Source organism: Geotrypetes seraphini, chromosome 2 (assembly GCF_902459505.1).
Source record: "Geotrypetes seraphini chromosome 2, aGeoSer1.1, whole genome shotgun sequence".
Taxonomy (NCBI): Eukaryota; Metazoa; Chordata; class Amphibia; order Gymnophiona; family Dermophiidae; genus Geotrypetes; species Geotrypetes seraphini.
In genome coordinates this window covers 125,290,471-125,318,412 of record NC_047085.1, presented here as the reverse complement: position 1 = coordinate 125,318,412, position 27,942 = coordinate 125,290,471, and the positions used below count along the sequence as shown (strand labels likewise).

At 44.1% G+C, this 27,942-nt stretch overlaps 2 protein-coding genes across 6 annotated transcripts in view; one reads left to right on the top strand and one right to left on the bottom strand.

Moving 5' to 3' along the window:
• SPIDR (scaffold protein involved in DNA repair) overlaps window positions 1–16,026 on the top strand; it is a 536,511-nt gene extending 520,485 nt beyond the window's left edge. For 4 of the 5 annotated variants that reach the window (XM_033933718.1, XM_033933714.1, XM_033933716.1 and 1 more), the window contains 2 exons: window positions 7,533–7,586; window positions 15,370–16,026. In XM_033933718.1, the coding sequence (XP_033789609.1) occupies window positions 7,533–7,586; window positions 15,370–15,501 (186 nt within the window). In that variant the 3' untranslated portion in view covers window positions 15,502–16,026. Of the gene's footprint in view, window positions 1–7,532; window positions 7,587–8,615; window positions 8,668–15,369 lie in introns of all 5 variants that reach the window. The other variant, XM_033933717.1, reaches the window with a different exon arrangement.
• A 1,539-nt stretch (window positions 16,027–17,565) lies between these two features.
• CEBPD (CCAAT enhancer binding protein delta) lies at window positions 17,566–18,972 on the bottom strand. The gene has a single exon (XM_033933720.1). The coding sequence runs from the start codon at window positions 18,724–18,726 to the stop codon at window positions 17,947–17,949; it is 780 nt and encodes a 259-aa protein (XP_033789611.1). The 5' UTR covers window positions 18,727–18,972; the 3' UTR covers window positions 17,566–17,946.
• Window positions 18,973–27,942: the final 8,970 nt, after the last annotated feature.

Sequence of the window (27,942 nt, the reverse complement as noted above, 5' to 3'; positions counted from 1 at the left end):
CAATTCTATTTCTCCTCTTCCTTCAAGAACCCTGAAACTTGCTGACCACCTGCTGTAGAGCGGGTGATGCAAAAAAAAAAAGAAGAAATAACAAATAAACAGGAGAATGAACATTGCCTTGAAAGCATAAACCAAGAGTTCTACTCCAACTACTTCCTTATTCTGAATTATCTGGAGGAATGGGAATGGCTACAGAGGAGGAGGAGGAGGCATACTGACCCTGAAAGTGATATATTTCTTCCTATCTGGTCCTATATATGTACTCACTAGACCTCTTAAAAGCATTTGCCTATACCTTCATCTACAAATACAGCTCAGTCTCCTCGCATCTCCTAATGCTCTTTTGAAGAATTTTTGCTAACTGTCCAGTTGTGGTAACACCAATTCTTTTCATGGCTGCAATGTTTTCTTTCTTGAGATGCTTACCTAATAGGAGTTTTATCTCCTCAAATACATTGGCTCCCAGAGCTATAATACTGTTGATGGAACTTACAAGATCAGTACTGAAATCTCTCAGTTCATGTCGATTATCATTATAATTCCCTTCCAGACTCGGGCTAAATGTGTTCTACTACGTATTTCCATTAATGTATACGAACAAGCCTCTTCCGTAATCTGGGACTTCCCATGTACACAGTGAGTATTTGACACTCCTCATCCAGAGTTCCAGCTTATTCTCCTCTTCCAGGGTTTCTCTTTTGGACTTTTGCATTCGTTGTACTGTATTATCCCAGGACAAGCAGGCACCGTATTCTCTACATGTGGGTGACGTCACCGACAGAGCCCCCTAGCAGACGTTTTCGCAAGCAGACTTGCTCGAAGACCTTCAGGCTTGCGATTGACCCGTGCATGCGTGCATGCCCCTCCCGCCTTGTCTAGGGCATGCGTCTCCTCAGCGTGTCCTCAGTTCTCTGTTTTCCATGGAGCCAGAAGCACTGCTCCCTTGCTTCGCGCGATCTCGTTGTCCCTCTTGCACCGCGGCTTGTTTGGTTAGTTTCTGTTGAGTGTTGTGCTCGTGTCTAATTTCCTTTATTTTCATTTTTTTCTTCAGTTCGAATATTTTTCTTATGTCCCGGCCTCGTTCCGGATTTAAAAACTGTACTAAGTGCAACCAGGTTATCTCCATCACCGATCCTCATCGTTGGAGTGTGGAGTGCCTGGGTGCAGAGCACTGTGCTGAGTCATGTCCCTGTTGTGCGACTTTACAACCGTGGGCTCTTCGTTGAAGGGTAGCCCAGATTCTCCAACTCTTTGGCCCCATGGATCCTGTGGGACAGGCCTCGAACTCGGCATAGACACCCTTGTTGGGTGCCTCGGCCTCGAAGTCCCCGTCAGCCTTGAAGGCTCCGACCTCGGCCCCTCCTGCTACTCCGGCCTTGGGTAAGTCTCCTCTTCCCTCCTCAGGTGTACCGGCAAAGAAGCCTACCTTGGAGTTTCATGTCAGCGCCGCCTCGTCGGTGTCTTCGAGACATCTATCTAAGCATGCCTCCTCATGTAGGGAATACTCTTCCTCGAGGTTCGCCCTTGAAGGAGCACACTGCTGTACCTCCGACCCACCTACCTTTGGTCTCGGTGCCTATGTTCAAGGACATGCTTAAGGCTATCATTACCACACAGCTTTCCTCGGTGGTGAGCCAGCTAGTCCCAACTTCGACGCCTTTGACCTCGGTTTCGACCCAGTCGCGGTCTGACCAGCCTCATCGTCCCCTTGTCTCTCGAGGCCTTACCCGTAAGATTCGTCGGATTTCCTCAAGCGAATCTTCCTCCCCTGTGTCGCCGAAGACTTTTCGGGGGTCCAAGCCGGGGACCTGTTTTTCCCCTGCTATTGCGGCAAGGCTTGCCTCTTCTAAAAGGCTCCGGTCTTCCCCGCCCTGTCGGGGCAGGTTTCCGACCTCGAGACCATCTACATACACACTTGTTCTCGAATTGGACTGTAGTGTATGTTCCCCATCGAGGCGATTACCGGCTTCTAAAAGGCCTACTTCGAAACCGGTTGGGGATTTTTTGTATACCCCCCTGTTCTCCGTGGCTTCACCAGTGATTCCCTCGTACTCCGGGGTCTTCCCGGGTCCATCTTGCACGGGGCCATTCCTCGACGCTCCCTAAACGCCTTAGTCGAACCTCTTCGGTCTCCCATTTACAGGACTCTGAGGCTCTGGCTTACTATTCCAGGGAAGTTTCTCCCTCTTTCTTGGCCGCACCCCGGTCTCGATCAGAGTCTCCCCCGGAGGATGAATTTTCTTCTCGGACCTCCTCCTTTCATCTCTGACATGGGCAGAGCTTTGAACTTGGATCTTTAGTCCGACTCCCGCTTTACCCAGGAATACCTGGCAGAAATGGGAGTTGACAATACGATTCATGAGGCGCTTTGCCTTCCGTTGTATCAGGTTCTCCGGCAGACGTTTCTCCGGAACCTGGAGACACCATAAGTGGTCACGGCTATTCCCTCCAAGTTGGTGTCCCGTTACCGGACTATCCTGATTGGGTTTGAAGATGCTCAGCTTTCCCACCAATCTTTGGTGGTTGAGTCTTCCTTGAAGGAGTCTAACCCCTCGAAAGTTTATGCGGCCGTCCCCCCCGGGCAGGAAAGGCCGTATGATGGACAAATTTGGTCGCCGCCTTTATCAGAATTCGATGATGGCGAACCGTGTCCTTAACTACAATTTCATCTTCACGTCCTACCTCCGGTTCTGTATAGATGCCCTCCGCTCGTTCTGGGAGGTCGTACCACAGCCTCGGCATCAGGAGTTTCATCTCCTCGAGGAGACCCTCTCCCAACTCCGCCTGTATATGTTTCAGGCCTCTAACGACGCCTTTGAATTGTCCTTGAGAGTTACAGCCTTTGCGATCACCATGCGTCGCCTCGCTTGGCTCCGGATTGTGGAAATGGATCCGAATCTACAGAATCGACTTGCCAATCTCCTGTGTGTGAGTCTTGAGCTCTTCGATGATTCCATCGAGGCGGCCACGAAGCGCATCTCGGACCAGGAGCAGTCCTTTGCATCTCTGATGAAACTTAAACCGAAGGCCCCTCCGGCTCGCCAATATAAAATTCCTCTCCGGAGGTATCCACAAAAATCCACTCCTGCCTTCTCTAGGCCTTCTTCGAAACGGCCACTGCAGCAGCAGCAACGTCAACCTAAGACTCAGCTGCCGGCCCCGACGAAGACCGGGCCGTCCTTTTGACAATTCCAGTCCGAGCTCCCTTCCTCCTGGAGCCTTCCCCCTTCCCCATCGGGGGTCGTTTCCATCATTTCTATACTCAGTGGGAAAGTCTTACCACCGACAGTTGGGTACTATCTGTCATCCGGGAGGGGTACTCCCTCCCTTTCAGTCGCATACCCCTGGACCTGCCTCCAAGAGAGTTTCCTTCTGCTATTCTCAGCTTCCTCTCCTTCTGCAGGAAGCTCAGGCCCTTCTTCGCCTTCAGGCGATCAAGGAGGTTCCCACGGAACAGTGGAACTCTGGATTTTATTCCCTGTACTTTCTGGTACCCAAGAAGACGGGGATCTGCGTCCGATCCTGGACCTCCATGCTCTGAACAAGTTTCTGGTCCGGGAACGATTCAGAATACTCACCCTTCCCACGTTGTATCCCCTCTTGGATGTGGGGGACTGGCTGTGCTCACTGGACCTCAAGGAGGCGTACATGCACATTCCGATACACCCGGCCTCTTGACGGTATTTGAGATTCCGGGAGGGGGATCTCCATCTCCAGTATCGTGTTCTTCCCTTCGGCCTGGCGGCCTCTCCGAAGATTTTCACGAAATGTCTGGTTGTGGTGGCTGCAGCCCTGCGCCTCCGCGGCCTGCAGGTGTTTCCCTACCTCGACAACTGGTTAATCAAAGTGTCTTCTCGCAACGAAGTCCTGCGAGTGACAAGTCAGACCATCTTGCTCCTTCAGAGTCTCAGCTTCGAGGTGAACTTTCCCAAGTCTCACCTCTGCCTGTCCCAGTCTCTCGAGTTCATTGGAGCGGTCCTGAACACGGTTCGTCTCCGCTCTTCTTGCCTCAGCCTCGTCAGGAGGCCCTTATCTGTTTGTGCCAAAGGGTGACCCAACTACCCTCGGCGCCGGCTCGGCTCATGATAGTCCTCCTAGGTCACATAGCCTCCACGGTTCACGTGACTCCTTTTGCCAGACTTCACCTCCGCATTCCTCAATGGACTCTGGCGTCCAAATGGAACCAGGATCGGGATCCTCTCTCTCGACGCATTATCGTGACTCCTTTGTTGAGGTCTCTCCGTTGGTGGATGCTCTCTTCCAATCTTTCCAGAGGTTTTCTAATTCATGCTCCTCCTACGCAAAAGGTCCTCAAGACGGACTCGTCGACCTATGCTTGGGGGTCTCATCTGGACGATCTGCACACCCAAAAGGCGGTCTTTGGTCCCGTGCCGACCGCCTTTGTCACATCAATCTTCTGGAGCTTCGAACGATTTTCCTCGCTCTGAAAGCCTTTTGTCACCTGTTTCGCGACCGAGTGGTGCTAGTTCGCACAGACAACCAGGTCACTATGTATTATATCACCAAACAGGGGGGGCACGGGGTCCAGGTCCCAGTGCCAGGAGGCAATGCAGCTCTGGGATTGGGCCATCTGCCGCAACATATTCATTCAAGCTGTCTACATTCAGGGCCAGCGAAACTGTCTGGCAGACAAGTTGAGTTGTCTTCTGCAACCTCACGAGTGGTCCCTCCACTCCGTGACCCTGCGTCAGGTGTTTGCTCGTTGGGGGACTCCGGACTTTGATCTGTTCGCGTCCCCCCTCAATCACAAGTTGCCCCGCTTCTGCTCCAGGGTTTACACCCCTGTCAGGATCGAGGCTGATGCCTTCCTTCTGGATTGGACGAACGAGTTCCTGTATGCGTTCCCTCCATTCCCTCTGATTCTGAAGACTCCTCAAGCTCAGGTCTTCGCATGCCACCATGATTCTGATAGCTCCTCGGTGGCCCCGACAGCCGTGGTTCTCCCTTCTGTTACAACTCAGTTCCAGGGAGCCTCTTCCTCTGCCTGTTTTTCCTTCTCTGCTTACGCAGAGTCAGTGTTCTCTGCTCCATCCCAACCTCCAGTCTCTGCACTTAATGGTTTGGTTCCTTGAGACTTAATGCCCTCGTTCCAGTTCTCCCAGCCTGTGCTGGATATCCTGGAAGCGTCTTGGAAGGAGTCCACTCGCCAATGTTACCATCAGAAGTGGACCCGTTTTTCTTCCTGGTGTGCTACTCGGCAGCAGGAGCCGCTGTCTGCCTCCTTATCGGCTGTCCTGGATTATCTGTTGCACTTGTCTGGCACTGGGCTCAAGTCCTCTTTGGTTCGAGTCCACCTTAGTGCCATTTTCATCAGCCGATTGACGGGAAGCCTATCTCTGTTCATCCTGTGGTTTCCCGCTTCATGAAAAGCCTTTTCCATGTTCATCCGCCCCTTAAACCTTCTCCGGTGGTTTGGGATCTTAACGTGGTCCTTGCTCAATTGATGAAACCCCCGTTTGAGCCACTAGCACGGGCTCACTTGAAGTATCTTACTTGGAAGGTTGTGTTTCTTATTGCTCTCACTTCTGCCCGTTGGGTCAGTGAGCTTTAAGCCTTCGTGGCAGACCCACCTTTCACTGTCTTCCATCGTGATAAGGTGGTCCTCCGTACCCATCCTAAGTTCTTACCTAAGATTGTTTCTGATTTTCAACCAATCCATTGTTCTTCCTGTGTTTTTTCCGAAAACCCATTCTCACACTGGAGAAGTGGCTCTACATTCTCTTGATTGTAAATGTGTGCTGGCCTTCTACTTGAAGCGCACCGCTCCTCATCATTCTGCTCCCCAGCTGTTCCTCTCTTTCGATCCCAATCACTTGGGTCGCTCTGTTTCTAAGCGGACCATTTCTAACTGGTTGGCCGCTTGTATCTCTTTCTGTTACGCTCAGGCTGGTCTCTCCCTGCCGGGTCAAGTCATGAGCCACAAGGTCAGAGCAATAGCGGCGTCTGTTGCTTTCCTCCGCTCGACTCCCATCGAGGAAATCTGTAAAGCTGCCACGAGGTTCACCTCGCATTACTGTCTGGATACTTTCTCCAGGCATGATGGCCATTTTGGCCAGTCGGTGTTGCGAAATCTGTTGTCCTGACTTGCCAACTCTCCTCCATCCCATTCTGTTTAGCTTGGAGGTCTCCCACATGTTGAAAATATGCTGCCTGCTTGTCCTGGGATAAAGCACAGTTACTTACCGTAACAGGTGTTATCCAGAGAAAGCAGGCAGATTCTCGCAACCCATCCACCTTCCCGTGGTTGGCTTCTTTGCTAGCTATCTGAACTGAGGACACGCTGAGGAGACGCATGTCCTAGTCAGGGCCGGAGGGGCACGCGCGTGGGTCAATCGCAAGCCTGAAGGTCTTCGAGCAAGTCTGCTTGCGAAAACGTCCGTTAGGGGGCTCCTTCGGTGACATCGCCCACATGTAGAGAATATCTGCCTGCTGTCCCTGGATAACACCTGTTACGGTAAGTAACTGCGCTTTATCCACACAGCGATATCTACAGTCTCTTCTACTGTCATGAGACCACACATAGTGGGCAGTGAGTATTCAAGGTCTACATTTCCGGCACCTACCTTTTACGTGAATCATGCCTACTTAGGTGCTTTAAGACACCTAATGCCACGTCCAGTATTAGCCATGCCTACAATGGCGCTAGGTATCATAAAGTGCCTCTGTAGGCATGATTCCGGCTCCATATTTTTAGGCACCAATAGTAGGGTTGCCAGATTTTACATTCGTAAAATGCGGACCTCTAGACCCACCCTGTTATGCCCCAGTCCTGCCCCTAATCCTGCCTTAACCCCGCCCCCGCTGCTTGTTCTGATCAGGCAGGAGGGCATCCACGCATGCCCTCTTACCCGACATAATTTCGGGGGAAGCTTTTCAAATCCTGGACGAAGTTCCGGATTTTGAAAAGCCGTCCAGACTCCTGCACATGTCTTCAAAAGGAGGACATGTCCGAGAAAATCCAGACATCTGATAACCCTAACCAATAGGTGCCTTGAAATTTCTTTTAAATGATATTTTGCACACCTTATAGAATACAGACCTGTGTGCCTACTCTGCACCCATGTGCATGCTTCACCTACATACATTTGTATTTAGAGAAAAACAACAGTAAAATCCTTTATCAAATACCCCCAGTACCTAGGTTTAGGTAGCAAGAGCGCTATTCTACTCTGCCCAAATATGAGCCTCATGAAAAGTTTATGTGCAAGAAATTTTAGCACGGTTCATATTTAGGCCTAAACGAACTAGCACCAATGTGTGGTTGAATACATGATGAAATGTCTCATATTGAAGTGTCTCAGTGATGACCTGTTGCATCATGCAATGTCACATGATGAAATGTCACCAAACCATTTTATAGATGAAATTGAATACCTAATGTTAATACATAATTTAATGTAACAGAGGATGTAATGTATTTTACCAAAACCATAAAATTCTTGAGTTATTAGTGTTTTATTTATACAGAACTCTGCTTTTAAAAACTAGTTTCTGCTTTGCTTTTAATGCAGTTATTGGAAAAGACAATTACGTCTCTCTTGAAGTTTTGTGCTTGTGAAGATGGGGTGAGTATCAGAAAGGAAAGCATAATTATTACTAGAGAAAGTAATTTATATACTCCAGCAGAATTTGTGGAAAATATGAGTGATCAGACAAACACAGTTCTTTAAATTTTTAATAGATATTTCAGCAAACCATACATAAACAACAATCAGCAATCACAAGACATGTACACAGGAGTTCTTCAAAGCACCCATCAGACTTACATTAATGGAAACCAAAATATTACACTTTACCAGTTCCAACATCCCATTCCCCCAAATCCACTAAACTGAACAGGTCAGAACCTCTCTAATGTACAAAACCAAAGAATTGCAAGGAGAATTGTAGTGCACTAAAATCAGTCAATGTAATCCCCCCAGTTCAAATTTCCTCTATATGCAGTCAAACTTGTGCAGTGTATTATGTTTAAAAGCTGTAATTTTACACATAGCATACCAGTGGTGCAACTTGGCCTCCACCAGTCGCTAGTCTGGTTGCTCTGGCCACTTCCAAGAAGCAGCCAGAACCAATCTGGCAACTGTAAAGAGCAGCTTACACTTTTTTGCCATTCATTTTTTATGATAGTTTTTTTTTGTTTGTTTGTTATGTTTATATGTTTTTAAATGATGTTATGTTTTATGACAGTTGTTACCTTCATTTTTTGTGGTACATTGTATACCTTATTTACCATGGTAGGTGCTCTCTCATCACAAATCAATGTCACAAATTGGCACCTCTGGTGATATAGAGATTCACCTTTTGTTCCTGTGTCACGTTTTCCGTTTTCACTTCTTTTCTTTCTTATTTGTTTTTGTCTCCACCCTTTTTTTTTATTAACTTTTGATTCACTGCATGTTGTTCTTTTTATATATTTTGTGTCAGTTTGTTTTGCACTGTAATCCCTTAACAAATATCATCCATCCTGTTGATATTCTATTATCACACTCCTTCAGGCATGGCATGGCAACACCACTCTCATTTTATTTTATTCTTTATTAGTTATTTAGTTCTCTTAATATTGAACATTTCAGTATTGTATTTTTATTCATTAGGACCCCTGACGAAGGCGTGTTGTCCGAAACACGGACCGTGTTGGGTCTCTTGGTTGGTAAAAAAGTTTTTTATTACTGCATTTTAACTTTGGTACAGTAAATTCTTGCATGCATCGTGTACATTGTCTGCAGTTTTTATTTGGTTTTGCAGCTTACCCTTTCCCATTGAGGCCAGCAGCGTGCCAGATTTTAAGAAAAAATGGGATAAGCATGTGGGATCTCTTCATGGAAGAAATTAGGGGGGTGGGTCATTAGAGTGGGCAGACTTGGTGGGCCGTGGCCCTTTTCTGCCGTCATTTTCTATGTTTCTATGTCTATCCATATCAGGATCATACCTCTAATGGAGCACTATGTCCCAAGAGGCCCTCACACTTTTCCCCATGGTCTGGGACAGCATCACAAAAACTGAAGTCAAATCACAGTTCTTTTATTTTTAATGTGTTTTAAATTAAACAGTTATGCATCACAAAATAGTACAATCATTAAACAAACCAAAACAATAAAGGAAATAATGGTCCTATTCAAATGTTTGTTATACCTTTAGTTTTAATTATCATAAATTGCCCTCTTTTGCATCAATGACAGCTTGCAGACTTTTCTGATAGCTGTGAATGAGGCCCTTTATTTTCTCATATAGTAAAAAGCCTCAAGATCCTGTAAATTCTCTGCATGTTTTGAGTTCTTTCCAAAGTGGCTCAGTGAGGTTAAGCTCATGGTCCTGTGATGGCCACTCCAGAATCTTCCCTTTTTTTTCTCCTGCAACCGCTGAAGGGTCAATGTGGCCTTATGTCTCAGATCATTATCATCTTGGAAAGTCCAAGTGCACCCCATGTGCAGCCTCTTGGCTGATGAATGCAATTTCTCCTCCAGTATTTTCTGATAAGATGCTGTATTCATCTATAATGTTCTACTTTTTAATCAGAGTTTGAACAGTTCTGATTGGCACTTTCAAAACTTTGGATCTCTTTTTGTATCCTTCCCTGATTTATAAAGTTGATGTACTTTTGCTCTCCCCATGCATCCGTAACCAGCAAAGTCAGTGCAGCCCTGGATGAAATGCACAAGACTTCTCATACATTTTATAGAATTCAAGCTCCTATTACTGACCTACATGTGTATTCTGCTGCCCCTCAATATCTCTCCTCTCTTGTACTCCTCCCAGAGAACTCCGTTCATCAGATAATCCACTCTTAGCTTTACCCTTCTCCTCCACTGCCAATTCCAGACTTCGTTCCTTTCATCTAGTTGCCCCCTATGCCGGAGTAAACTACCCAAATTTCCCTTACTTTGTTTAAAAGCAGACTGAAAACACATCTTTTTGATATAGCCTTCAATCCTTAACCCTACTCCTCTGCCCTCCACCCCAGCCAGCTGATTAACCGTTCCCCTTGAGTGAATCCATGGCATCCTGTTTATCTGTTTAGATTGTAAGCTCTTTCGAGCAGGGACTGTTTTCTTCTTCTTTGTGACTCTGTACAGCACTGCGTACGTCTGGTAGCGCTATAGAAATAATTAATAGTAGTACAGCTCTCCCTACGGATTCACGGTTTCCCTACTCGCAAATTTGGTTATTCACAATTTTTTTTCCCTTCTTTTTGCAGGCTGCCCGAACCTCCCCAGACCTTACCTGGTGGTCTAGCGGTGACTTGGGGCAGTTGCAATCTTCTATGCTCCTGCCCTGTGCAAAGCCATCATCAAAATGGCTGCATTGAGTTCCCGTTGTAGTCTCGAGACTACAACAGGAACTCGCGGCAGCCATTTTGATGACGGATTTGCATGTGGCAAGAGCATAGGAAGATCGCTGCTACCCCACGTCACCACAAGACCACCAGGGGGCAGCAGCCGAAGAGCCAACCTGAAGACCTCCATGTAGCGAGCAAGGAGCTCCATGTAGCTAGCACATAACAAGGAGCGGCACACAGCTCAGAGGAAGAAGCAGCAGTACTGCCAGCAGGAAGGGGAAGCGGACGCTGTAATTGGCCAATAGCAAGACAGCCTACCACAGGGAGAGCAAAGATAAGGTCTGGGGGAGGTCCGGGATGCAGGAGGAAGGCGGGGGTGGGTCAGAGCTGGCCCAAAAAGTTATTCGCTATTTTTCCCTATTCACGGGCCAGCTCTGCACCCCCCGCAAATACAGAGGGAGAAGTGTAGTAGTAAGAAACACATTGACTATTTATAAGCAGACACTAATTACAATCAAACAAGACACAGGTGTGGCTACTCACCCTTCGTTGCCATTTCAACCTGTGTGTGTCAAATTGATTATATATTATCAGCCCAAGCATTCAAGAGTATATAAACATTTAATAGGGCAATCTGTGTGAGTTCAGTTATCATTATGATTACCAAAGGGGGAATACACAATTCTGGGATGATAAATAGCTTCTCCTGATCAATACTCCTAAATTAAAGAATGGTGTTTTACAGAATCGTTCATATTGTCCACAAATGATACATGTCTTACAAATTCTGCCAGGCATATGTAAACTTGACCACAACTGTAAATGTGGTGGATACAAACCTTTGATATCCTGGACAAAACATCATGTGGAAGTTGGCATCTAAAGTATGAAATGGAATTGTAGGTCTAGTGAGAAGAATGTATTAATTATTTCAACCCTAGCCTGCAACACGTTTCGAGTCAGTAGTTTATCTGAATTCCAATGTGTCTATCAAGGTGATTGCTTTGTATCTGTCATATGTAGATGCCCTTTAATACATTTAGTGGCTTTTAAACTGTACATCGCTTAGAAATTTTATATAAGCGATTCATTAAATGCTAATAAACTTGAAACATTACAAAGGGAGGTGCAAGTTTCAGTGGAAGAATAAATTCAGATCTATGATAAGAAGCGGGAGAGAGGCTCAGATGAAACAGGAAGATATACTTGCTGAGGGAATGGTAAATGTTTGTAATACCTTAGCAGGAGAAATGTTGGGTCTGGGTTTTGGTTTAAATGAGAACATGTAGGCTTAACTATCCAGAATTAGAACCAAAGAGGAGACTTAACAAAATGGACTTTAAGGCATGATAACCTACAGGTGATCCTGCAGTGATATATCATTAAAGTATAGCACAGTGGTTGGTTCACCTTTCTGCCCTGCATCACGCAAGAGCATTAATGGCTAATCTCCGCTGTTTCCAGTTTTATTCTGTTGTTATCCATCAGGTTATTTTGTTTCGATATGCGCTAGGACCCCTGAGGAAGGAGTGTTTCTTCAAAACACGGACCATTTCAGGTCCGGTCTTATCAGTCCTTATGGAAACAAACTGTTTTATGTTTTTTTATGAATGTTTTTTATGATTGTTTAATAAAGTCTTGGCATCCTGTACATCATCACTGCAGTTTCTGCTTTTTGTTCTTGGTTCTCTTCTGCTGCCATCTAATAGATTAATATGTTACAATGCTTATACAGTAACAGGAATGCAAAAATAACAAACTGGAAGCGGCTTCAATCTTTTTCCTCAGTTTTCCTCTTTCTTCCAAATAGAAAAAATCATATTCACACTGTTCTGTAACAGGTTTGTGGAAACTAAGATTATTTTCAGAAAAAGAAAGACAAAGAAAGGACTCTGATCATTTTAAAAAGCTTAAAGGTTTATGAAATGATGAAAAGAATGATGATTTTGAAGAGAAGATATGCAAAGATACTGTAATCTCTCATGGAGAGATTGTTTACAGTTTAGGTCAGTTTACTACTGAATTAAGATGAATTCAAAGAAGAGTAATTGGCCCTTCTTACTAAAATTATTTTATTTATTATAAGCATAGCTTAAACACACAGGTTTACCATCGCACTGCCAATTAGTTTTGGCTTGCATTTCTAGGACAAGGAAAGAGCATTTTTTTTAATGAATCCTAATTAGGGATGTAGATCTCTGAGTTGGGTCTGATTTTTCAGGAAAATCAAATTATATATATTAATCTGGATCTTAGATACAAATTATGCTAAATAGTTAAATGGATGTATGAATGGGAGATCAAAGATTCAAATATTTAGCAGATTTCAATAAAGTACGAGAAGGTAGCATTTTCCATAGAATGAAAAACCTAGTCAAAAAGTTATATGAAGCTGAAAGCATGAATACAGCAAACAGACTTTCAGTGAAGGTGATAGGAGTAGAGGACTTAGGCTTGTATGGGACCCTTATTGATGGAGGGAGGCAACTAAATTGAATAGCAAATGGGCCGACCAGATTGAATAGGTTATGTAATCCTTTTCTTGCTGATGTGACTTTTTGTGAATATTCATTCTGTAAAACCTGAATAGTTAAACCTATTTATGACACTAGGACCACTGCAGCTCCTTGTGACTATGGGCAAGTTCTAATCAAATTGCAACCCAGAAAAAAAAAAATATTATATATATATATATACACGTGGGTCATTTCATAAATAATGCACACTCATTTTTTAAATTTACATTTTTTTTTCAAGTATTTCTTTACAATCCTTCAATATAGTCTCCCTGCTTTGCAATGACCAAGTTCCAACATCTGGGAAGCTTCATTATTCCATCCAAGACACCGTTTTTGTTCAGTTGCCGAATGACTCGGGTACCTGCAGAAGAAAGCTCTTCCAGAGGTGCAAAATAATGTCCATGCATAGGTTGTTTCAACTTTGGAAAAAGGTCAAAGTCTGGTGGACTTATATCTGGACTGTAGGGAGCATGAGGTAACACCTCCCAGCCGTATACGTGTAGTTTTTCAATGACGAGTGGAGAGCTCCATCTTCCCCACAACCCAAAAAATTTTGACAAGCTAAATCAAAAGTCAAAATAATGATTTTTGCTTATGATCATGAAGGCATCATCATCATAGACAAAGTTCAATGTGGAAGAAGTGTCATAGCAGTGTAGTGATTTTTTGCTAAAAAAATACTCAGAAAAATGCACAAAACCCAACCTCAGTTGCTCTTGGCTGGGCCACTCATTCTTCACGACAATGCTCGTCCGCACATAAGGAATGTCGTCATTGAAAAACTACGCGAATATGGCTGGGAGGTGTTACCTCATGCTCCCTACAGTCCAGATATGAGTCCACCAGACTTCGCCTTTTTTCCAAAGTTGAAACAACCTATGTGTAGACTTCATTGTGCATCTCTGGAAGAGTATTCTTCTGCCGGTACCCGAGCCATTGCCAACTGAACAAAAATGGTGTCTTGGGATAGAATAATGAAGCTTCCCGGATGTCGGGACTTGATCATTGCAAAGCAGGGAGACTATATTGAAGGGTTGTAAAGAAATACTTGAAAAAAATAAAATAAAACATGTAAATTTAAAAAAATGAGTGTGCATTATTTATGAAATGACCCATGTATGTATATACACACACACACATTTTTCGCTCCATAAGCTGCACCTGACCATAAGACGCATCCACCTCTAGAGGAGGAAAAACCAAGAAAAAAAATTCTGAACCAAATGGTGTGCCCTGTATCCTGTCCCTCCTCTGGTGGTCTAGTGGTAAGCCAGGACAGGTTACAGGGCACATCTTGTAGTACGTCTAATAGTAGGCAGCCCCAAGCCAGTGAGCCAGCTCCAGGCCTGCCAGCCAGTCCCAGGCAAGCCCCCCCTACCTTTTTACATTTTTCAAAATATTCCAGCCAGCTTCGCTCCCTCCCTGCCTGCCGCAGCAGCCTTCACTCTTCCGGGCTCATTTCCCGGCCAGCGGCAAAAAAATCGGCAGCATGGCCATCAGCAGCAAGCTTTACGCTCTCCTGCTCGGCCCCGCGCTGCTTTCCGAATGACTTCTGTAGGTTCTCGTGAGAACTTACAGCAGCCATTTGGAAAGCAGTGTGGGGCCAAGCAGAAAAGCATAAAGCTTGCTCCAGACAGCTGCGCTGCCGATTTGTTTCGCCTCTGGGGAAATGAGGAGCTGCTGGACACCAGGTAATACAGAAGCAACGGTACGCAGGTGGGTGGACTGGGGGAAGGGTTTAAAAAGGATGTGCGGTGGCAGCGGGCGGGTTTACAATGGAACTGGGGGAGGGTAACAAAATTTGTACCTTCACTTCATAAGACGCACTGAGATTTCCACCCACTTTTGGGTGGGAAAAATTGCGTCCTATGGAGCGAAAAATACGGTATATAAAATGCAAATTAAGTCCCCCTTTTACTAAGCAATGGTAGAGGTTTCTCCTGCAGCCCAGAGTGCTAAATGCAATGACATTGCTCCAACGCCCATAGAATTCATATGAGCGTCAAAGCATTTAGCGCCCATTGGTCGTGGTAGAAACCTCTGCCGCGGCTTTAAAAGAGGGTCTAAAGAAGCTAAAAGCGTGCAGAATAGTTTTACTGTGAGTGACTGGTCTTTGTCTAGCTTCTGCTATTTTATATATATATATATTTTATTTTTTTTTACATTTGCTGATATAATAATAATGAAAGCAAAAGCCCTATAATGCTGGAAATATAAAATACCTATGCAGGTAATAGGCATCCAAAGACCCCAGGGAAAATTACCCTTACAGTGTACCTGGTTTCTTCTTTAGATCAGATGCAACTAGCTCTGTAATTAGAACTTCTGTAGTACCAGTTTTATGAATTCAATGAGGAAGAGAAGAAAAAAAAATCTAATTTTATAAACTATTTCATGTAACTTTTTTTTTAATTTGTTGCTTCAGTGAAATCTGTTTGCTCTAAAAAAGATCCTAGCATGAAATCAGATCTTACCCTGTTATATCTGAGTTGTGTGCTGTTTGGAACAAAATGTATGATTGTTTACTTAGCCAACATACTTTTATTACTGCAGAATTATGAGGTGAAGAGTGTACTGGGAAAGAAGGTGGAGCTGCATTGTTACGTCCATGCTGTAACCAGCCATCCATCCAGTGGTATACGAATGGAAGAGATTGGCCCTCTGGGAGCAGGGAATGTAAATTGAGTGCTGCCAACTGCTGTATTATCATTGAACTTTGTAATGTGGTTATTTTTTAACTATCTGACAAGGTGGCATATAGTGAAGGTATTCCACAGGTCAGTGCACAATATAATTTAAAAAAGAAATGATGCCTTGTGTTGCATGATGGCAGCATGGGATAAAAATTAAAACTGTATATAAGTTGTCTCTTGTTGCAATCTACAGCTGGACTTCAGTGAAAAAAATACTGTACTCAAGTTTGAATTTATTGTACCTGGAACAGTAAGCAGATTTTAAGAGTGGAAGCATTTGGAGGGTACAGTTCAAATATATCTATCACCTCTACAACTTGATGTGACAGACTGGTCAATTTAGCTCTCTCATATATTTAAAATTCAGTTATACCCGATACCTTTTGTCAGGAAAGAGTGGTTAAACTGCAAGTTGTATCAGCCCTCCAACTAAAGGGAAATATTGTACCACATTGTGAAGCATTAATATTGTATTAAGGAAGGTCCATGCTATATTAAAGTCTTTTTAAGCAATTCTTTTGATGTTCTAGTGGGTTTTTTTAAAGGTCTGTATTAAGTGGATGGCCTAATTGCCTCTAAAGTCAAAGCATTAGCCCATCAATGTCTAAATATAGTAATACTAGTCTGTTTTCAAATGATTGTAAATGTCTACCTGTAACCCGATTGAGCTTCTGGGAGAACGGGATAGAAATCGAACTAAATAAATAATAAATACTAGTGTTACCACTGTTAATAATTGTCTGCAAGGTGGATGTCTCTAGAAAATGTAGAATCAGCCACAAGTATAGAGAATGAGTAGCAACACTAGCAAACCAGTTGTTGATTAAATGTGGTATCTAGTTAAAAGCAATTGAAATATTTCTTTTGGTGTGTGTTTTGAAGAATTATTCACATACAGTGCTCTGAAGTTTAAGTGAATGAAGTCGGTACTCTACTGAACATATCAGAAAGTAACAATGCACTTAAGGCCACATATGTGAATGGATCATCATGTACACTCCCAAAAGATGTTGAAAAGTGGCTTCAGACATAATAGAAGCATAGACTAAAGAGGGAAAGGAGATAGCAATGAACAGCAACAAACGAGCAGGGGAAACAATCTGAGGCCTCTTAACCACACATATATTTGTTCTCACATAGCACAAACTTGCCAGTCATTTATCAAAAATGCTGTATTTTTGTGGTTACTGAAATGTTATTTTGTTGTTGTGTGTAAGAATCATGGGTCTGTAAATTGATTCACTTCAGGCAGATCGCCAATAACCCTAAAGCCCCTTTACACATTGCAATCAATGCAAATAACACAATCTACATCCAGTGTTCAGAGGGAAAGCATGCATAGAATATAAACCACTTTTCTCTTAATTACATGGAAGCTGGCTGTGTAGTCTATTGAAAAGTGCAAGAGTTGTCCCCCATACGCTGAAACTGCCAGAAAGTGCATACAGGAGGTAGAGACCTCATAAGAAATGAAGGTGAAAACCAAATACTTTAAGAATATCTGTTCTAAAATACCACAGAAGCAATTTTTCAATTGTTCCAATGTATCTGGCCCTTAATGACTCTAGAAAGTCTTCAAAACTTAGGTGTATAATTCACACTTCTTGGTGCTGCTACTGGGATTCTTTGCAGTTTTTATGGGTGATATTTTAAGATCAGGGTTGTCAAGATTTCCCCTATGAATATGCTATATATAGATTTATTCACACCCAGTGCAGGTGAAGCAGATTCATGCATATTCTTTGGGAAATTGTGCCAACCCGCTTTACCCTGTGTAGCCAAGGAACCTCAGTGGCATTTCGTTAGTACTGACACCAAAGAATAAAACCAAGTTTTACTCTGTCCTAGGCTAGCACCAATTGTTAAATTTTACTTAAATGTGCAAAGCTGATAAAAAGCATCAGGGGAAGCCTTAAGTGCCAGCCTAGCAGGTCACTTAGTAATGAGTTATAGTGTAGAAGTTTACATGAAACCAGATTTCCCCTCCCACTATCTGTTAAATGTACCAAGACTACTACTACAGCTCAAACAATACAAACTAGTCAAAAGCAGTAAGAACGATTCAAAATATTTTCTTTTTTATTCTTACAAATGCTGTAAAAATGTTAATATAAAATCTTGAACATGCTCAGTCCTTTTCCCTAGTATCTACAATAAGTTTCGAGAATCATTTTACAAAAATGTACCACAGCTGCATCAATGAGTAAAATATAGAAAACTACCATTACAAAAATAATTTAAAATGTGGAAACCCACAGTTCATAGCTTCGTTTATAGTCCTGGTTGGGGGGGGGGGCGGTGGATGGCAAGAAAAAGATGCCCAGGAGCAGCACAAAGGTGGAGGGCAAAGAGGCCCCCCCGAGTCCGAGAGAAACTGAAACCAGCACAATTTCACTCTCCGATTGTCCGAGTTTTGTTTTTTTGGGGGGAGGCAGTCTCATCGGCACTCGCCCCCCAGGAAAGAGGCGGCGGGCAGCTGCTTGAAGAAGTGCCGCAGGCTGCTCAGGTCCCGGCTCAGCACCTCGATCCTCTTATGCAGCTTCTCGTTCTCGGTGGACAGTTCGAGCAGCTTCTGCTGCATGTCGATGTTGCGCTTCTTCGCCTTGTCGCGGCTCTTGCGCACCGCGATGTTGTTGCGCTCCCGCCGCTGCCGGTACTCGGGGCTGCAGCGGTCGACGCACTTCTTGGCGCCCCGCGGCTGCGGCTGCTCTCTGGGCACCGAGGGCTCGGGCGAGGTGGGCGGCGTGGGCTGCCCCGCGGCCAGGTTCACCGTGGTCTGCGCGCAGGCGGCGATCTGCGAGGGCAGCAGCGAGCACGAGACGTCGCTGTCGCTCCACTCGGGCTCCTGCTTCAGCGTCCCGGCCAGGAGCCCCGACAGGCCGCCCGCCTGGCTCAGGTAGTCGCCGCCGCTCTCCGCCTTGTCGGGCCGCTGGCTGCTGTTGAACAGGTCGGCGAAGAGCTCGTCGTTGCACAACTCCAGGTTCGGCACCGAGGCCATGGAGTCGATGTAGGAGCTGAAGTCGATGGCGCTCTCGTCCTCGTACATGGCGGGCGGCACGGCTGTGCTGAGCTCCGTCAGGGACGTCTCCTCGCAGCCCGGCGCGCGCTTGCACGAGCCCAGCCCGCCGCTCGCCTTCGCGCTCTCGTAGAAGTTGGTCGGCTCCACGGCCCAGCTCCGGTAGCAGAGCGGAGACTCCGGGCTGTACAGGGTGCTCATGGGCGGCGACTGCCGGGGGCAGAAGGAGGACACGAGGAGAGCGGACGCCAAGGCTGCTGCTGGATGGCGCAGGTGTCCGGGAGCTGGACTTAGCGTGTCCCCTGGGCTGGTGCAGGTGGTCGGACTTTGCGCGTGTCTCGTGCGCCGCTGCTAGGGGTTTGTCTCTGTCACAAAAAAAAAAAAAAAAAGATTGCTGAGGTGCGCGCGCTCACCCTCCTTGTAATTCTAAGCACCTGCGATGCCTCTCGCGCTGACAATCTGAACTTTAACCACCCGCCCACTGCTTTATATATTCAGCTGAACGTCCACCTGGGGCTCCGCCCCCCCTTTCTGACGTCAGCAATCCTTGGGGGGGGAGGGACACGTGCTGCTTGCGTGGGTTAGTTACGGGCGGGTTAACCTCACTGGGGGTTAATGTGGGTCATCCTCGTCAGAGGGCTTTGGGGCAAACGTCGGAGCGAGGGGGAGTGCTTGGAGCCCAGCGATTGTTCCCGCTGGCTCGCCCTTTGGTGCCAATGCTGAATTTTCTCTTTCCTGTCTCCATTGGAAGTGTTCCTTCGGGAACTACCGGTATGTTCAACCGGCTCCACATCCCGGACGGAGCGTGCACTAGCAAAAATTATAAACAGAGCCAGCTCCGCTTACGGAGAGCACTGAGCGTGACAAAATATAACAAAGTTTGGACCTGTTCTTAGAGATGCGCTGCCGGGGTGTTGATCCAAGTTTATTAAAATTTGATATAAAATTTCAAATTTATTATTGATTATATATACTGCCTTATCATTTATTTCAAGGTGGTTGTACAATTTAAAATAGGGTAAAAGCGGTGTACATTAAGATATAAAATTAGGAGCATACTATTAATTCTTTCGGAAACACGACTTTTGGTCAGACCCAGCTTTATGCAACCTATATAGTAATTAAACTAGACTGCATCATGTGACCTTACAATACAATTATTGAGGAATTTCACCCTTTAGAAAAGATAGAACCATCCGGGGAGCTCATCACCCTGGCACGCTATTAGTTCAGTTGCATACACCAGCTTTCATTCTCCGTCGCCCCTGAGTTTATATCTCACGCAACAGAAGTAAGCTAAATGTGGAAAAGACTTATGTTTTCTCCAAACCCTTCCTTAACATGTCAGTACTGAAGCAGGCTGACTTTAAGCATAGTTCATGAAATAAAAAGTTTGATGGTATTAAAGGGAACAACAAAAATATGGTTCAAATCATTTAACCTTCCCAAACCATGGAAAGTCCTCCATTTCTTGCCGCCTCCCCTACCACATTTTTTTTTGTTCAATATTGTGATCTTCTGTCTTCTTCCACTTCTATTCATCTAAACATCTTCTGGAGATTCTTCTGATTTTTTGGTTTCTGAGGTCCTCACTAAACTTAAGCAGCGCCATCTGGTGGTAGAGAATTTCATGTAACATTATATTAGCTCTTCCCAGACACCCTGCAGCAAGAGAGTAGTTTTTCTCTGGAAAAATGTAGGCACACTTTAAGGTAAACTCCTCCGACTAAGCCTGAGTGTCAGTGTTCTCCCCTAAGTAAAGTAAGGTTTTAGCTTACTGAGCAAGTGCCTCCAGTGCCCCTCCCCTCAGTACATTAGTTTTTTCTTTTGTCACTCCTGACAAGTCACAGGTCTTCCCGCTCTCTGACTGAGGGGAAAAAAATGGGACACATAGCAAAAGGGGATAAAATAACACCATCTCAAATGTCTAAAATTTTTTTTTTTTTTTTTTTAAAGAAGAGCAAAGGATACAGCCGAACTGGACTATTCCTTTAAAAAACCAACTGGTAACCAGTAAGGAATTACCCTTCTCTGTCACAGTGCTATTTCTCTTTGAATATAAGGGCAGCTAGGACTGTGGAATTGCTGTTTTTTCTCCTCACAGATAATGCCTTCCTCAGTGATGCTGCATGCCAAAGCCTCAGCGAATACTTCAAACCTGCATTCAATGACACAAGCTTCCCCTCCCACCTCAGGGCCCTGGTTCGGTAGCACCGGGGGTGAGAAGCTGATTATCTTTGCCTGAACCTGTCACAGGAATGCTGACAGAGATGGCTGGAGTAAAGAAGACGCCGATATTGGAAAAATCTTCAACTCCTTCATCGGCTTCAACGTTGGCATACAAATATGAACAAGCGCCACACCATGCCACAAAGGTAAATCAGAGAAGGCTCTGTTTCAGCCCCACGGTCATCTAGAACTGCACAGGAGACTCCTGAGGAAACAAGTAAATCTGCTAAATCCTCTAAACCTCTCTAAAAAAAATAAAAGGCTAGCTTCTCAGGTGTCCTTAGACCAGGACCCTATACCATCAAAACAACTTTCCATGCTTCTACAGCCAGCAACTTCTATCCCAGGGCAAGAGTCTGTTGCTTCAATGTCTAATTTTTTCTCACTTTTACAGCAATTTATGCAGGATAGTGCTGCCTTTCTACAGCAGTTTTCCCCTGCTCCACCAACTCCTCAGGTAGAGGTTCAGCAGTGTTCTGAGTGCATGCAGCAGCCTTCCACACCAGACGCTTTTCTTCCTGAGTCTGTGTCAGTCCACAGCAAAAGCAATGCAAATAAATATAACAAATGGTTTGACACCGAACTCCTAAAAATAAAACAACTAGCTAGATGACTAGAAAGAACCTGGAAAAAAACAGGAGAATTTGTAACAAATGGAGAGCCAACATAAAAACCTACAAACAACTAATAAAAGACAAACGTAAAGCATTCTACTCTACTAAAATCAACTTATCTTGCAATGGTTCTCAATGAATCAATACAAAAGAGCTGTTCAACCTGATCACAAATCTATTTGACACCACTCGTTACACCATGCCTGTGAACAATTCTAAACTACCCTCTGCAAATGACCTAGCGCTGCATTTTGATTCAAAAATTAAAAACCTAAGAAACAACTGTTTAACAAACGTCCCCAGTGACCACCAAATAGCTAACGCTCAAGGAGATGAAATACCAGCAGACATGATCTGGAGTTCCTTTCAAGACTTAGATTGAAATAACTACACCAAACTATACAACAAATACTCTAAATCTTATTGCGTCCTGGACTCATGCTCCCCGGAAATTATGAAAGCGGCACCATTAGTATTTAAATTATCATTGCTACACTATTAGCACATAACCTAAAAAACGGGAAGTTCATCATTAACAATGGTCACATAATAATAACCCCAATCCTAAAAAATAGAAAGGAACCATCAGCGCTAGTAACCAACTACAGACCTATAGCATCCATCCCATTTATTGTAAAAATCATGGAGGGATTGGTTCACACCCAACTGATGGAATATCTCAACCAGTTCTCTCTCCTCCATGAAACTCAATCCGGTTTTAGACCTTTATTCAGTACGGAGACAGTAATCACGGCTATCTTATACAATTTACGCCTATTGTTTAGCAAGGGCCTCAATGCCCTGATCATGCAATTCGATATGAGCTCTGCTTTCGATCTGGTAGACCATGAGAAATTGCTTCAATGCCTGGATGAGGTGTTGAACTGGTTTCGTGGCTTCCTTACATTTCGTACCTATCAGGTACGTTTCAACTACGATCTCTCTGATACCTGGAGCAATTCTTCCGGTGTGCCACAAGGGTCACCGCTATCCCCATTGCTTTTCAATGTCTACATGTCCTCACTGGGCATGCAATTTACCCAACTAGGGATAAAACTATTCAGTTACGCAGATGACTTTACGCTCATCATCCCATTTGCTAACTCTATCTCGGAAACCATTCCCAAGACAACAGAAGCAATAAATGTGATGGAACAACGTATGACAGACTTCAAGCTCAAACTTAATTCAGAAAAAATGAAATTCTTCATAGCTTTCCCTTACCCGCTTGACACCAAAACCCCACTATGCATCAACAATCTTAGTTACCCTATTCAGTCCACCATGAAGATACTGGGTATAACTCTGGATCAATGCCTAACCATGAAAGACCAGGTGGATTCCTAAATCAGAAAAGGTTTTTTCACTCTCTGGAAACTGAGATCAGCTAAGTCATATTTTGATACGTCAGCATTCAGAATCCTGGTACAATCCCTCGTACTAAGTCAACTTGACTACTGCAATATCGCCTATTTAGCAATTTCCCAAAAGAACATGCGACGTCTGCAACTAGTGCAAAATGCAGCGGTCAGACTTATCTTCGGGTTAAAGAAGTTTGATCACGTGACACCTTGCTACCGGCAGTTGCACTGGCTACAGACAGAAGCAGGTGTAAGGTTTAAGTTCGCCTGCCTCTGCTTCAAAGTACTATATGGTCTAGCCCCTAAATACATAACAGACCTTTTCACCTTCTCCACCAACAAACACAAGAGAAGCTCACATCTGAACTTCGTTTCCCCCCCAGTCAGAGGTTGCAAACTAAAAAAACACCACGAACACCTTCTCTCACATCAAGCAACATTATGGGGCAAAGACCTAAAACAATTGCTTTCGTCCACCACTTACGAGGAATTCAGGAAGCGCCTAAAAACATACCTATTCCTGAAGTACCTGGACAACTGACCCGCACTCCACTCTCAACAACTGTTTTCTTGACCTATTCTCATTCTCTTCTCTCTTAAGTTCTCTCATTTTGTACCTCTTGTAATCTTTTGTAAACCGCATAGAACTTCACAGTATTGCGGTTTATAAACTGTTATTATTATTATTATATTATTATCTTCACTGGAGTCCTCACACTTCTATTTGTGCTTCTCCACTATGTACACCCTTATCCACAGGGTGCTTGATCATGCGGATTCCCAAGCATTCCATCAAGATCTTCTTGCTCAAAGTGATCCACCTCAGCAACCAGAACAAGCAGAGGAATATTCCTATCCCAAGTTCTTACAAAAGGTATCCACCTTACTTAGTTTTCACCAAGCTCCGCACCAACAGGAAAGAAAGATTTTCAGGCTATTCTTCAGTCCTGCAAAACTCCATCAAAGGAGTATATTGCATTGCCATTACACCAAATACTTTAGGATCTTCAGCTTGAAAACTGGCATAAACCACAATCTGTCTCTACAGTGTCCAGACAGTTGGAATTGAAGTACAAAGATCAAAAGGCACCTGGGATGATCTTCAAAAACTGCCCCACTATTCCATGGTTTTGGAGTCAGCTAAAGCAGCAAAAACTCAATTCAGTTCTCCTCCAGTGAAAGAATATCGTCTACTTGATGCTATGGGCCGCAAAGTCTATCAGGGCTCAATGCTTTCCTCCAAAATAGCAGCTCATCAACTCCAAATACTCCATTTTCAACACTCCATCCTACACCAATTAGAGATAGCTTTACCTGATGAAGTGCCAAATTTACATGCTGTGCTTCAGGTGTCCATGTACCACCTCATTAAAACTAATTATGATGTATATGATATGATGTCTCAAACTGCAGCAGTAGCAATTGCCTCTCGGTACACAGCACGGCTAAAGTCATCTGACCTCAGAGAAGACCTCCATGATAGACTGGCAGATGCACCTGCCTCGGGGATAGTCTTTTCGGTGAAAAAGGCAAAGAGACAGTTTCACAGCTTAAAGATGATTCTACAACTATGCGTGAACTATTGGTGGCTTTTTCATACCACTCTCAGCAATTCCATCGACCCTCCCTTCTTATCAAAAAGCATATCATCAACAATTTTTTCAACTCTACTATCCAAGTAGACCAGGGGTGTCAAATATCAGTTTTCGAGGGCCGCAATCCAGTTGGGTTTTCAGGATTTCCCCAATGAATATGCATAAGATCTATTTGCATGCATTGCTTTCATTGTATGCTAATAGATCTCATGTATATTCATTGGGAAAATCCTGAAAACCCAACTAGATTGCAGCCCTCGAGGCCTGACATTTGACACCCCTAACGTAGACGGTTTATTCCCTACCACCTTCTTATTTTCAAAAACTGGTTAAAAGAAAGGAAACAATCTGTTACATCGTAGCTGTCCCCATTCAAACTTGCTCCTAGATTTTTACCAATTACCAGTGGTGGGGGCAGCTAACCCACTTCTTTTCAGCATCGCAGCGCATCACAACGGAAAAGTGGGTCTTAACCATCATCTCTCAAGGATATTCCCTAAATTTTCTTTCTCAAACTCCAACAAACCATCCACCTCCACCTTCCAACACACCTCACCAACCTATCCCACAACTTTCACAGGAGATATCTATCCTTCTTCAAACCAACAGCATCGAGAAAGTACGCCACCATCAGAAAAATCTATTTCTAGATTTTTTTTCTCATCCCAAAGAAAACTCAAGGCCTCCGTTCTATTCTCAACCTTCAACCACTGAATGCCTGCCTCAAAAGAGAAAAGTTTAGAATGATTTTTCTTCCGGCCATACTTCTGCTTCTCAGAAAAAATGATTGGTTAGCTGCCCTAGACCTCAAAGATGCCTATACTCATATCACCTATTTCATCTTTCTCACTGGCAATTCCTTCATTTCAAATCTCAATTTTTGTAATAATGTTTGTTACTCCAATTTTATAATTTTAAATATGTATAACCGCCTAGAAGTTAAATGGGGTAGATATTGTGCATGTGTAACATGCATAGTATCTGTGCCTGTTAACAAAAAGAAAAAATTTTCCCTGCCCCAAACAGCTGAGTGGCAGGAGGCACATAGGAGGGGCTTTAAGCTAACTGGGACCAATCAGAGCTTTAGGCCACTCTCCGGCACATCCCAGGATGCACCGGGAAGGAAGGCATGCCATTTTGTAAGCAGCAGGCCTGCCAGCTGGAGCAGGTAGGTGCTCCTCTGGCTGAACTTCCTGAATAAGGTAGGGAGGGCATCGGTATGGGGGGGGGGGGGGGTTGGGCAACGGCAGGAGAGAGTGGGCATCTCTCATTGCGGGCATGTAGTCCCTAATCTTACCCCGATTTTCCTGTATGCTTCCAGGACCCCTGTGTGATCTTTCCCAAAAAGCTATTTGAGCACGGAGTTTAGTTTCCTCTCCCCTCTTAATCTTATTCAAATGGGCCTGAAACAAAATAATATTACCACGCTTTACCACTTTTAAAGTTTCCCATAAAATAAGCGGAGTAATCTCAGGCGTATCATTTAGTTCTAAAAAAAATTTCAGCTGGGTTTCTAACTGTGAAACATTATCCGTTTCTAATAAAAGGGCTTCATTCAGCTGCCAATAACGTCTAACAAAACACTGAACATCAACTGAGATAGTAAGTGTAATAGGAGAGTGATCTGACCACATAGCAGAATTTACATCACAGGATTCTACCAGTCCCAAAGTGGCATGAGTGCCCAGCCAAAGATCAATATGTGATGAGGAGTGAGTCAAAGAGAAATAGGCATATTCCCTAGAACCTAGGTGGAGCACCCTCCAAATATCAAGCAGTCCCCATTGATGTAAAAAAATGCTGAAGCTTAATTCTATCATTATGAGCATAAAGAATTGATGGGGTTGAATTATCCACCTCCGGGTCCAGGGTAAGAGTAAAATATCCCCCTATTAAGGAGCCTTCAATATTATCAACCATCACCTGGGAGAGGCTAGAAAAAAAATCCCCTTGATTGGAGTTAGGTGCATAGATATTCAAAAGTGTAAAGGTGTTGATAAAAGTTGTGCCTTTACCAGTATATAGCGCCCTTCCTAGTCTATCTGAGTCAAATATTTGCCAGGGATGTTTGCGTGAAAAGAGAATACCTACCCCCTTAGTTTTAGTACCCATTTGAGTAGATGCCAGAAATATTAAGGGGAATCTCTTATGGCACAACAAACACCCTGTTATTTCTTGGGATCAAGTGGGATTCATGGATAAACAAAACATCCGCCTGTAAACGGGATGCTTCATGAAACAAAAGTTGAAATTCAAGGTATATTCAACCCTCGTACATTGAAAGGCCATAATTTCACTTTAGATATGTTATGACAATCAAAAAGTTCAAAAAGCTATAAGCATATAATGAGCCGCAAAAAGGAAAAACATATGAACAAAAGAAAACATAACAGAATCCCCTCCCCCACACACATCTCACAAGCCCTTAATACCATTCCCACCTCACCCTTCCACCCAAAGAAGCCAACTAACCCTAGTAGCTCTCTTACAAGATGACTCATGCACACCCTTCAAAAAGAGGTGCATTTCACAAAATAAAGGGACACCTAATTAAGCAATATCCAATAATACAAAAGATATTGTCGAAAAAAGAAAAAAAGCCCCCTGAAGGTGTCTAGGGAGGAGTCCTGATCCCCAGGACCCAGTTCCAATGGCTCTGCTTCCAAATCAAACTGTCAGTTAAGTTCCAGCTGAGCTATCTGCAGTCTCCAACATAGCTCCACACAATCCAATAGCCAAAACACACTGTCCACATCCAGCAAGGTAGCAGCACATTTAGCCTTCACCCTGATTAGCTACTTTCGGCAACTGGGAGGCCGAAGCTTGACGAGTGAAGTGACATTTGCCTTTAGAAACACGTTGCCATTTCGACCGATGTGAAAGCAATCCAAGTTGAGGCGATGCAGAGGTCTTAATAGTCTTTGCCGTGTCAAGGGACACTTGTACTTTCAGAAATAGTTTACTTCTGCTACTGAGCAAAGCTGCTGTAATTTGCTCTTTAAATAGAAGGCTAAAGCAAAGGGATGCTGCCACTTATACTTTATTCCACGCTCGACTAGGTTGCAGTGTAGTGGCAGAGAGATCTTGGTAAATTTCTATAGGGAAAATATCCCAATGAAATGGTGCCTTTACACGCACCTCTGGTAATATAAGTTCCTTCGTCTTAAAAGCAGTAAAGCATACCACAATATCACGCTGTGTATTAGCTCTCAAATGGCCCAATACCCTATGGGTACGTTCGATTAAAACAAATTCAGGTGGCATCGAATGGGAAGTATTCTGCAGCAAATCACTGACTAATTTCTGTATTTTCAGCTCACAATTTCCATATTTGGGTGTTTCGGGGATCCCTCTAAATCTGAGATTGTTGAAGGGAGTCCTCCAGAGTGATAAAGGCCTTGTGGTGTTCATCAAGATGTGATTCTGATTCCATCAGCCTGTTACCTAGGTCCGAGATTTCTCCCCTCAGATCGCTGGCCAGCGTTGTTAATTCAGAGCGAACTGCTTTAAGGCCACTTTTTATTTCTTCTAAGAGTGACTGAAAGATCACCATCGGACCATCCATTGTCAAATCCTGTTCCTTCATATTTGCATCCAGCCCCGGTTGTTGCTCCAAGG